The sequence below is a fragment of the Crocuta crocuta genome, unplaced genomic scaffold (genome assembly GCF_008692635.1).
Source record: "Crocuta crocuta isolate KB4526 unplaced genomic scaffold, BGI_CrCroc_1.0 scaffold120, whole genome shotgun sequence".
Classification (NCBI taxonomy): Eukaryota; Metazoa; Chordata; class Mammalia; order Carnivora; family Hyaenidae; genus Crocuta; species Crocuta crocuta.
In genome coordinates, this window is record NW_027527375.1 from 1,167,937 (window position 1) to 1,180,719 (window position 12,783).

General features: G+C 35.5%; 1 protein-coding gene across 6 annotated transcripts in view; it reads left to right on the forward strand.

Annotated features, from left to right (window-relative positions):
• The window catches only part of CUNH4orf33 (chromosome unknown C4orf33 homolog), a 28,539-nt gene that overhangs the window by 7,626 nt on the left and 8,130 nt on the right, over positions 1-12,783 (forward strand). For all 6 annotated transcript variants that reach the window (XM_077767412.1, XM_077767183.1, XM_077767491.1 and 3 more), the window contains 2 exons: positions 9,109-9,289; positions 12,242-12,302. In XM_077767412.1, the coding sequence (XP_077623538.1) occupies positions 9,109-9,289; positions 12,242-12,302 (242 nt within the window). The remainder of the gene's footprint in view (positions 1-9,108; positions 9,290-12,241; positions 12,303-12,783) is intronic.

Below are 12,783 nucleotides of genomic sequence, written 5' to 3' on the forward strand. Positions count from 1 at the left end.
TCTGTCCATTGATTTTATATCCTGCAACTTTGCTGAATTTATGGAGCAGTTCTAGCCATTTTTTGGTGAATCTTTTGAGTTTTCCATATACAGTATCATGTCTTCTACAAGAGTAAAGGTTTGACCTCTTCCTGGCCAATTTGGATGACTTTTATTTCTTTGTGTTATCTGATTGCTGAAGTTTCCAATACTGTGTTGAATAACAGTAGTGATAGTGGGCATCCTGTGTTGTTTCTGACCTTAGGGGGATGGCTCTAAAAGTTTCCAATACTGCGTTGAATAACAGTAGTGATAGTGGGCATCCTGTGTTGTTTCTGACCTTAGGGGGATGGCTTTTCCCCGTGGAGGATGATATTAGTGTTAGATCTTTCATATATAGCTTTTATGATCTCGAGGTATGATCCTTCTGTCCCTACTTTCTTGAGGGTTTTTATCCTGTGTTTTGTCGAATGATTTCTCTGCATCTAACGAGAGAATCATATGGTTCTTGTCCTTTCTTTTATTGATGTGATGAATCACAGATTGTTTTGCGAATAGTGAACCAGTCCTGCATCCCAAGTATAAATCCCACTTGGTCGTGGTGAATAATTTTTTTAATGTATTGTATTCGGTTGGCTCATAGCTTGTTGAGTATTTTTGCATCCATGTTTATCAGGGAAATTGGTCTATAGTTCTCCTTTTTAGTGGGGGTTTTGTCTGGTTTTGGAATCAAGGTAATGCTGGCTTCATAGAAAGAGTTTGGAGGTTTTCCTTCCATTTCTAGTTTTTGGAACGGCTTCAAGAGAATAGGTGTTAACTCTTTAAATGTTTGGTAGAATTCCCATGGAAAGCCATCTGGTCCAGGACTCTTGTTTTTTGGGAGATTTTTGATTACTAATTCGATTACTGGTTATGGGTCTGGTCAAATTTTATATTTTTTTCCTATTTCACTTTGGTAGTTTATATGTTTCTAGGAATTTGACCATTTCTTCCAGATTGCTCATTTTATTGCATATAATTGCTCATAATATTCTCTTATTATTGTTTTTATTTCTACTATGTTGGTTGTGATCTCTCCTCTTTCACTGACTTTATTTACCTGAGCACTTTTTCTTTTTGATCAAAATGGCTAAAGGTTTACCAATTTTCTTATTTCTTTCAAAGAACCAGCTTCTGGTTTTATTGATCTGTTTTTATTTATTTATTTATTTATTTATTTATTTGCTTTTGATAGCATTGATATCTGCTCTAACCTTTATTATTTCATGTCTTCTGCTGGTTTGGGGTTTTATTTGCTGTTCTTTTTCTAGCTCTTTACAGTGTAAGTTTAGGTTGTGTATCTGAGCCCTTTCTTCCTTCTTTAGGAAGGCCTGATTTGCTATAACTTCCCTCATCTGACCACCTTTGCTGTGTCCCAGAGGTTTTGTGCTGTGGTGTTATCATTTTCATTGGCTTGCATGTACTTTTTAATTTCCTCTTTAACTTCTTGGTAAGCCCATTCATTCTTTAGTAGGGTGTTCTTTAGTCTCCATGTATTTGTTATCTTTCCAAATTTTTTCTTATGGTTGATTTTGAATTTTATAGCCTTGTAGTCTGAAAATATGCACAGTATGAACTCAGTCTTTTTGTACTTGTTGAAGGCTGATTTGTGTTCTAGTATGTGATCTATTCTGGAGAACATTCCATGTGCACTGGAGAAGAATATATATTCTGCTTTAGGATGAAATGTTCTGAATATATCTGTTAAGTCCATCTGGTCCAGTGTTATTCAAAGCCATTGTTTCTTTGTTGATTTTCTGTTTAGACAATGTGTCCATTGCTGTAAGTGGGGTGTTGATGTCTCTTATTATAATGGTATTATATTCAGTGAGTTTCTTTACATTTGTGATTAATTGATTTATATAGTTGGGTGTTTCCACATTTGGAGATAAATGTGTACAATTGTTAGTTCTTCTTGGTGGATAGACCCCTTAATTATGTAATAATGCCCTTCTGCATCTTTTGTTATCATCTTTATTTTAAAGTCTAGATAGTCTGATATAAGTATGGCTACTCTGGCTTTCTTTTGTTGACCATTAGCATGATAGATGGTTCTCCATGTCCTTACTTTCAACCTGAAGGTGTGTTTAGGTCTAAAGTGGTCTCTTGTAAACAGCATATAGATAGATCTTGTTTTCTTATCCATTTTGTTACCTTATGTCTTTTGATTGGAACATTGTTCCATTGACGTTTAGAGTGAGTAATGAAAGATATGAATTTATTGCCAGTATGTAACCTGTAGAGTTGGAGTTTCTGGTGGTGTTCTCCTTTCTAGTCTTTGTAGTCTTTGTGCCTTTTGGTCTTTTTTTTTTTTTTTTTTTTTTTTTGTGTGTGTTNTTTTTGGTGACGTTTCTCCCCTCAGACAGTCCCTCTTAAAGTTTCTTGCAGAGCTGGTTTAGTGGTCATGAATTTCTTTAATTTTTGTTTGTCTGGTAAACTTTTAATCTCTCCTTTTATTTTGAATGACAACTTTGCTGGATGAAGAATTCTTCATTGCATATTTTTCCAATTCAGCACATTGACTGTATCCTTTCACTCCTTTCTGGCCTGCCAAGTTTCTGTGGATAGGTCTGCTACAAACGTGATCTGTCTTCCCTTGTAGGTTAAGGACTTTCTTTCCTTGCGCCTTTCATGATTCTTTCCTTGCCTGAGTATTTTGTGAATTTGACTATGATATGCCTTGTTGATGGTCGGTTTTTGTTGAATCTAATGGGAGTCCTCTGTGCTTCCTGGATTTTGAGATCTGTGCCTTTCCCCAGGTTAGGAAAGTTTTCTTTCCTAATTTGCTCACATAACCCTTCTACCCGTTTTTCTCTCTCTTCATCTTCTGAGACCCCTATGATTCTGATGTTGTTCCTTTTTAATGAGTCACTGATTTCTCTAATTCTTAAATTGTGCTCTTTTTGTCTTAATCTCCCTCTGTTTTTGTTTCATTATTCTCCATAACTTTGTCCTCTGTATCACTAATTTGCAGCTCTGCCTCAAACATCCTTGCTGCCATGGCATCCATTTGAAATTGCAGCTCAGTTATAGCATTTATTTCATTCTGACTAGCTTTTTTACTTCTTTTATCTCCACAGAAGGGATTCTAATCTATTTTCAACCCCAGATAGTATTATTATTATCATGATACTAAATTCTGGTTCAGACCTTTTGCTTGTATCTGTGTTGATTAAGTCCCTGACTTTAGTTTCTTCCTGCTCTTTCTTTTGGGTGGATTCCTTCATTTCATCATTTTGAAGGAAGAAAAGGAATTAACAAGGTAAAAAATATTAAAATTACAAAATTAAAAACAACATACACACACACATACACACACACCCAATCAAATAAATGATGCTAGATCCTAGTTGTGTTTTGGTCTGGTTGTTGAAAGTAGCTTGATAGATTAGAGAAAAGCGGGTTGGGGGGGGGTGAGAAAAAAAAAGGAAAACATTTGAAAATTTGAAAAAAATGAATACAATGAGGTAAAATAAAATAAAATGATGGAAGTAAAATAAAATTTGAAAAACTTACAAAGAAGTAAAGAATATAGTAGAATAAAAAATTAAAGAAAAATATTTTTAATAAAAATTGAAAAAAATAATTTTTTTCTTTATTCAAGAAAAAGAAAAGAAACGAGAAAGAAAAAAAGTTCAATAGATAGAGCAGTGAACAGACTGAAGTACGATTGAATACATCATTTTCCCCTAGAAGTCAAACTATGAAGCACTTTATAGTCTGTAAACTAAGTAGGCAGAGAGACTTGCTATGTTCCTAAAACGCCAGGTTGGCCCAGTTGAGCGGGGCTTAGTGTAATGGCTCCACTCTCCACTAGATGGCGATGCTTACCTTATTGGAGTGGATTGTTGTGGCGCTTATAGATGTGTATGCACATGTGCAGGAGTTGTGGAAATGGTATCACCCAACTATCCAGTCTCTAGTATCGGAACCCTGTACTCTGCAATCAGCAATTGCACACCCATCTTTTGTCTCTGGCTCCATCTACTCTCTGCTTTTACATTGTCCATGACCAAGCTGTCAGGTTGCCAGGTGGTACCTCCCTCCTGAGTTTTATCTCAGATGCAACTGTAGTTCCCAACCCTTCATTTCTTAGAGACTGCATCTTTGACCCGCTCAGACCTTCTGGGGGAGGATCTCACCAAGCAATGGCAGGATGCCAGCCCACCCCAGAAAAAGTTCACACGATTGTATAGCAGGGATTTTGGAAAATCGCAACACACATCTGGCACCAGGCTTCACCCTTAATGTCTTTTTTCCAGCACCAGCGAATGTGGTTGTTCTCCAGGGTCCACTGGGACCTTTGCCTGTGGTGTGGTCACATTCTCTACCAAATGTCCTCCCAGCAGGAGAACCACCTCTCCCCATGTGGCCCAAGGACTCCCTAGACCTTACTCTGCTTCTGGTGATTCACCCTTCCCGCCAGGGCACCTCCAGGTATCAAGCTGTAGAGTTTAGACTCTGTGCTCCCTGTTTATAGCGTTTTATTGGAATTTAAACCTTCTCCTTTCTCCCTTTTTAGTTAAGTCCCTGTGGCTGTTTCCACTTTTCCATATTCTCTAGCTGTTTTTGTGGGGGGTGCTTTTCCCATACTCTCCCCCCATCTCCATCCTCTCCACAAGCAAAAACAGCTCCCTGCCCTCCGTGGCTTGTCTCCTTCAGTTCACTACTCCACACCACGTAGTTCTGTGGTTCAGATTGTGCAGATTGTTGTCTTCATTCTCAAATCAGTTTTCTAGATGTACAGGATGGTTTAGTGTTGATCTGGCTGTATTACATGGACCTGAGATGCAAAATGAACTTCCATGCTGTTCTGCCATCTTGGCCTCTTCTGAGGTTGAACATTTTGCATCGACTTTGTGTCAACTGTGTTTTCCTATTTTGCTGTTGGGATATTGATCTTTTCCTTAATGATTTCTAGGAGCCCTTCAAACGTCCAAGAAGTTAGGTATTTGTCTGAAACATGAGTTTCAGGTATTTTTATCCTGAAAAAATGGGCTTTTTTCTTTTCTTTTTTCTATTTCTTTCTATAGAGAGCATGCATGAGCCAGGGAAGAAGCAGAGCAAGAAAGAGAATCTTAAGCAGGTTCCATGCCCAGCACTGAGTCTGATATAGATCCTGACATGGGACTCGATGTCACAATCATGACCTGAGCCAAAATCAAGAGTCAAATGCTTAACCAACTGAGCCACTCAAGCACCCTTGTAATGGTGGGCTTTTTATTGGTGGATATAGGCAGACTACTCCTTTTGCTTTTGTTATTTTTATGCAGCCAAATGTATCACTCTTTTATGTCTTTTGGGTTTGGGATTATATTTTATTTATTAATTTTTTTAAGTTTATTTATTTTTGAGAGAGAAGGAGACAGAAATCTGAAGTGGGCTCCATGCTAACAGCAGTGAGCTTGATGCGGGACTCAAAACTCACAAACCAGGAGATCATGACCTGAGCCAGGTTTCAATGCTCTACCAACTGGGCCACGCAGGTGCCCCTGTGGTTATATTTTAAATGACTTTGTCTACTATAAGATTTTTTTAAATATGGTTTTATATTTAAATCTTTGATTCATTTAAATTTGAATATAATATACCAAATTATATTTGAATTTACATAATTTTATATATTCTTTATACTATATAATACCATTTAATTATGCTGTATTTATAAACTATAGTTTGGTGTAGGGATCCATCATTATTGAATTGGACTGCTAAATGAACCAATTGATAATAGACGTGTTTGGTTTAGCTACATAAGTCTTGGTTGGTTAGCTATGAGAATCATCCCTAACTCTCTATAGACTTAAATTTATTTCCTAAGCACCTGGTATGTCACCTGAAACAAAGTGGGTAGTTAATAAATCTTTTTTTTAAGTTGTTAACATTTATTCATTTTTGAGAGACTGAGTGTGAGTGGGGAAGGGACAGAGAGAAGGGGAGATGCAGAATCTGAAGCAGGCCCCAAGCTCTGAGCTGATGTGGGGCTTGAACTCACAGACCATGAGATCATGACCTAAGCCAAAGTCAGATACTTAAGGGGAGATGCAGAATCAGGCCCCAAGCTCTGAGCTGATGTGGGGCTTGAACTCACAGACCATGAGATCATGACCTAAGCCAAAGTCGGATACTTAACCAACTGAGCTACTCAGGCACCCCAATAAGCCGATGATAAACTCAATAGAAAGGAAGTTTCCGGGTATGATATATTATCTTAGTTACTTACCACTGTTTTGGATGAAAGAGAAATGATACCACAAACACAGTTGATTTCTATTGCACAAAACCTTAGAATCATGAAATTTTGGATCCAGAGACTAGAATGATTATTTACTTGACAAATAAATAATGAGTTCCTATTACTTACAGGTATTCCAGTTGGGAATCAGGAGACAGTTAAACAAATATGTCATGTGATGTAATAGTGTGAATCAAAATGGAGCCATGTACAGACAGTAGAGAGTAACAAGAAGTAGAGTGCTGCAGGGGTCCACACTAGCACAGGTCACAAAGGACAAGGACAGTTGGTTTTTACGTCACATGAGCACATGTGCAAACAAAAAATTTGAGAGGTAATGAGAGTTAACTTTCAGGAGACAGTTCTAAGTATCCCAGGGAAGTTGAAAGGAGAATCCATTGTTTTTGTCTGGGTCCCTGTTATCTTTAGATTACATTGTAAACTACTGGGCTTGACTATATTTTTAGGTTAATTTTGTTATAAATATCATGCACATTTAGATTAACATGAGTGCACTTTAAGCAAAATTAACAAATTTGTCATTCTAATAGGAAACTAAAGTCATTTATGCAATTAAAGCCAAACTTATATGCTACCCTTGGACATTTCAGCCATGACACTCCTCCCTGCTAGTGGAAGTCTAGTCAATATTTCTTGCAGTAATTTCAAGCACTGCTCAAAGAAATCAGGGGGAAAGGCTAGTAGAAGTTCTTGAGGTTCCAGTACTTTATACTCTCAACAAAAGTAGCTCTGCTTTTATATTTAATTTCTTCTGAACTTTCAAGTAAGACTACATTTTGTAACTTGAAATTCTAGAGTAATTGTAATTTGAACTATAAAGGATGTGTAACTCTGACCAAAAGACCCACCATGTGTGCACAGAAGTGACAGGTCACTTTTTAGGAGCAAATCACTGCAGGTGGTTTAATTCCATTTAGACATAGAGATAATTGCCTGAAGGAGATAGGAGCTGAGACTTCTCTAGTGGAAACCCACTGGTTAGGATAGAGATCCTTTTAATATGTGTAGCATTTTTGTAGATATGATTGTTCTATGGAGAATGAGTGAATCTGCCAAAACTTTGTAGTCGCTAAGTTATATTTTGCCAGGATTGTAGAGCTCCAGGTTACAAGAATAGCATATTCTCTCGGCGTATTGGTACCAGAATCTGATTTAATCATGATTTCTAACATTTTGATTTGTTCTTATTTCTTCCTATATGCTTCAAGATGGTACTTAACTTGTACCAAAATTTGGGATAGAGATTTATTCATTTATATATAAAGAATATGCCTTGATATTTCAACTAAAGATAGTAAATTTATGATTGTGGTATTTTATTTCATATAAATCAGTATTAAATTCTACAAAAATCATCAATTTATGCAGACCTATCACTCTTTGAGCTTATTTTAATAATGAAGAGCATAAATTGCTGAGCATATCCTCTTAAGTACTGTAAGTTGCAAATAGGTTCTAATATCAGAATTATTTTATTTTAATTCTAGAAGTTATCATTTAAGATTTGTTAGAATGTAGTGAAAATTAGGAAGAGCTACATACTTTAGAAAAAGGTTTTCAGAGATTTTGGATTCTTGTGGGCCACAGAGCTTATATATTTGGATCTCCCAATGATTGGTACATAGTAGGTACTCAGTATCTATCCACTGAAGTAAATTTATTCAAAACTTAATAATTTTATTATTTGCAGTAAAAACATATGAAGCAAGAAATTGCTTTCAAAGATTTCAGATAAGGAAAATTAAAGTCTGGAAATAGCACTAATCAAGATTATCTTCTGAATATGACATAAGGACCTATAATTTGGGGAGTCTACCACTTTTAAAATAAGGTTTTCAGCTCCTTGCAGATTCCTGATATATTTTCATTTGGGAAAACAGGGCTTACATTGGTTCAGTTTTATGATTTGCTAGCCATGTGACTTTGGACACATCTGTTTCTTCATTTGTAATAAGGATAAAAATAGATCCTCTGCACGTATGTTGTGAAATGAGATAAAATTTATAAAATGCCTGATTCATAGTGTTTAAATAAAAATGTAATTTTATTAATATAATGCTCTTTGCATTTAATTCTTAGAGAAACTATTTAAAATGCAAATACTGCTTGTGACAAAAGTATTTAGTCTATTTCAAAGTTTAAAATGATAAATTCTGTTCCCATTTTTCAGTTAGAAAGAAGGGATTAACCAAACATGTGGCGTTTAACACTTGAAATATCAACAATTGAGAAGGTTAAGGAAAATCTATACCCTGAGACCAAAGAAGACAATATTAAACTCTACTAACCTTCAAACAATTGGAGCACCCCCTTCCTGCAACTCCTACCCCAAAGAGAAAAGGGTTTTAGCTAAAACAACAAGTGTTAACAGCAGTGCTTCTGCTGATCAATGGTTATTTTTTTTTTATCAAATCAGATTTTATTATAAAGATCATGATTCCCAAAGGGGTCCAATAATGTAGACACCTGCACATTTTAGAATAAAAGACAAAGGGTGACTTAGAAACTCATAGTATTTATAGTCATTAAGTATGTGAACAGTTTCTTCAGTGGACTTTAGTTTTTAAAAATGATTTTGATATATTCTTTACAAGGTAACTTGAGCTGCATCTAGACTTAGTCTTAAAGCTTTTCGAATCCAATTCCCTATTTTACAGTAGGACTCATGTCCGTAGTTTCCCGTAACACAAATGACCTTTTGACTCTCAAAAGGGTGTTACTGCCCCTCTGCTGCCTTCCTGCCTGCTATCTGGCACTGACATTTCCATTTCATTTCTAACTGTAGGAAATATTTGTATATTGTTAAAGAGTTTGTCTTATTTTTTTTCTTCCAGATGGATTTTAAAATTGAATACACTTGGGATGGTTTTCCTGTGAAGCACGAGCCAGTGTTTGTCAGGCTGAATCCAGGTGATGGAGGAGTGGTGATGGAAGTTAGTGCCCCATTTTTCAATGATCCTCCAGCCCCACCTGGAGAACCAGGAAAACCTTTCAATGAACTGTGGGATTATGAAGGTAAGTGGAAGTACTATATTTTATTGCAAACATAAATCTTTTTATAATACCCTCTCCTAAACCTATTATTTTATCTTGTTGTAAGGAAGTGCATGCTCTTCTGAGCAGCTGACATGTGCAGTTTCTTCCATTCCCTCCCAATCTCTCATTCTGACTTTTTCACCATCACCTATGTGACTTCAGCTACATAACTAGAAGAGTGAAAAATGGCAATTACAAATCCAGATTTTTAAATTGTTGCGATATTTCTTTCCTTTACTTCTGATACCTCTTGTAGGAAGAGTTCAGCATTTCTGTTTTGTCTTTAAGTATCTTCAGATTGCCACTTTAATCTTATAAACCTTCTTTATGGAAGTTTGGGGATGTGTTACTTATTATAGAAACCCTATCAACTTTAATATGAAATTTAGTTTTTATTTTATACTGACAATCTCGCACATCACATGAAGGCTAAAAGACATGCCATGAAATTTTATTATGCCAGTTTTGCTATATGATCCACTTCTAATGTATCCTTATTAAGCAACCAAGTTTATCTTTCTGAAATACTCTTTATGATTCCATTCTTCAGATCACAAATCATAACTGTCCCTGAGATAAAGTTCAAACCCTTCCTGTAAGATTTCAGAGTACTTATAGTCTGGGGTATCATATTCAACCAAAAGCTCTTTTTAAAAAAAAAAAATTAAAGTATCGTTGAAACACTATGTTACATTAGTTTCAGGTATACAGCATAATGATCTGACAAGTCTGAATATTATACTATGCTCACCACAAGTGTAGTAGTTGCCGTCCATCTCTATAGGGTGTATTACAGTATCATCGATTAGATTCCCTATCCCTGTGACTTATTCATTCCAAAACTGGAAGTCTCTATCTCCCACTGCCTTTCACCCATGTTGTCTGTCCCCCTCCAGCACCCGTAAGTTTGTTCTCTGTATTTGTAGGTGTGTTTCGCTTTTTGTTTACTCATTTGTTTTGTTTTTTTAGATTCCATATATAAGTGGAATCATATGTCAACTAAAAGCTCTTGACTTCTGAAAGGCTAATGGTCTTAACCATCCATGCATATTCTCACCCATATACCTTTTCTCATTCTATTCCCCCCAGCTCTAATGCACTTAGTTCTAAAGTCTAATACAGGTTTCATTTCTTTAAAGAGACCTTTGATGACTCTTATAGTTCATACATCTGTATAGCATTTGTATAGCATGCATTTTGTCAGTGTTAACTTATCATATGTTAAACATATGTTATACTGAACTTGAATATACCACCTACCTATTGGTGTAGACACCAATGTGATTTAACTGCCGGAGGTGCTACAGACACCAAACTCAAGAGCTCAAACTCATCTACCTCTGTCATAAACCTGCTTCTTTCCCCAATTGCCCAATTACTTAATACACCAATTCAACAAATACAGAAATATGAAATCTTTCCAATATATCCTTCTCTCTCACTCTCCATATTTGGACTTATTTATTGAGTTCTATCAGCTTTACCTCCTAAGTGTTTCTTCATCCCCACCATCCCTGCCATAGGTTAGGCCTTTCTGGTCTTTTACCTGGACCAGTCAAAGCCTCCTTACTTGTCCTTTTGCCCTTGGGTTTATTCTTTACTTAGAAGCCAGAGTGATCTATCTAAACTGAAAATTCAAACTCATAGTTCAGGTCTTTACAAATCTTTTCAGGCTCCCTGTCCTCTCAGGATAGTTTCATCTTTCTTATTATGCTCTTTATGTAAGATTTTCCATGACCTAGCCCCTTGTTCTCTTTGCAGCATTGCTTCTTTGTGCACTTCAATGTTTGCCTAGAAAGACTGAACTGCTTGTAGTTCTTTAAGGGAAAATATTTTCTAATCATGTACATTAGATTACACTTCTCTTTCACCCTGCAATGCCCTTTTCATCATTCTTCTTCATTCCACCCAATTCCAACTCATCTTTCAAGATGGAGCTTAGGTAACACCTTCTCCAGGAATCCTTCCCTAAACTACTTTTTGGAGCTAAGGATCTTATTTTTTTTTTCCCTGTAGTTGCCACCTATACCTCCTTTCCTTTTGATATTTTTATTAAAAGTACCCACTTTCATGTCTGATTAGGTTGTAAGCTAATGAAAGTATTTCCAGAATCTGATACAAGGTTTAATACAGAGAAGATGCAAAAATGATTTTAAGAGGATTATGAAAAATAATAATTAGAAGATACATTAGAGTCCTTCAGAGAAACAAGACCGAGAGATACAGTGTGTGTGTGTGTGTGTGTGTGTGTGTCTGTGTGTCTGTGTCTGTGTCTGTGTAAAGAGAGGGATTTATTTTAAGGAATTGGTATATGCACTTTTGGAGTCTGCATTCTTATTTTATGTACATTTTATTATTGTTCTGTAGCCTGCTTTATCACATTCATGGATACCTTCCCATATACAAAATATTTAACTGTATAATTTGATTGTAGTTACTGCATTATGTATTTTTGCACTGAATAATAAATTTCATAATTTATTTAACAGCTCTCTTGTATAACAGGAGTTTCATTTATATAATAGGAGATTACTATTTAGATCATTCTAAATTTTTGAGCAATACTTTGATGACTGGCATTGTATTTATTTCTTTTCTCAGTTGTCTGATTATTTCCTTAAGATAAATTCCTAGAAAAGAAGATAACTGGCTAAAAGTTTCTGTAATAATGTTCATTGTTTTAGAAACTCACCCACCACTAGGCTTGATTAATATTTTTAATTCATGACAATCTGATATAGGAAAAAATAATTTATTTTCTATGTATTTCTTTTTCGAGGCAATGTGTATTTTTATTTTTTCTTTTTCCTATTGAGGATAGAATTATAGTTAAAAATAATGAGTTAATTAATTTTATATTCTTAAAACTGAAGTATTTATTACTGAAGCAAAATCAAGTTTCTCAGTATGTCTTATCTCTGTTTTCAAAAGTTGTGGAAGCATTTTTCTTGAATGACATAACTGAACAGTATTTAGAGGTTGAACTTTGTCCGTAAGTATAACATTTTTTTCTAACTCATTACTTCATAATTTGAATACAATTATTTTCTCGTTATAAATTATATTGTCATGGAAAAGCTCAACTAATAGGAATGCTAATCTGAACTAATCAGAATTATGTATAATTCTTTATTTTCAAGTTAATGTATAACATGTTATAAATCTTTGAAAATATTATGTTGATATTATTTTCTTTATTTTCTTTTTTTTAATTAAATTTTTTAAATGTTTTATTTATTTTTGAGCGAGAGAGAGAGACAGCATGAGCAGGGGAGGGTCAGAGAGAGAGAGAGACAGAATCCGAAGACAGACTCCAGGCTCTGAGCTAGCTGTCAGCACAAAGCCTGACACGGAACTTGAACCCACAAACCATGTGATCATGACCTGAGCCAAAGTTGGATGCTTAACCAACTGAGCCACCCAGGCGCCCCTGATGATATTATTTTCAATTCACTAAAGTGGCTGATATTCTA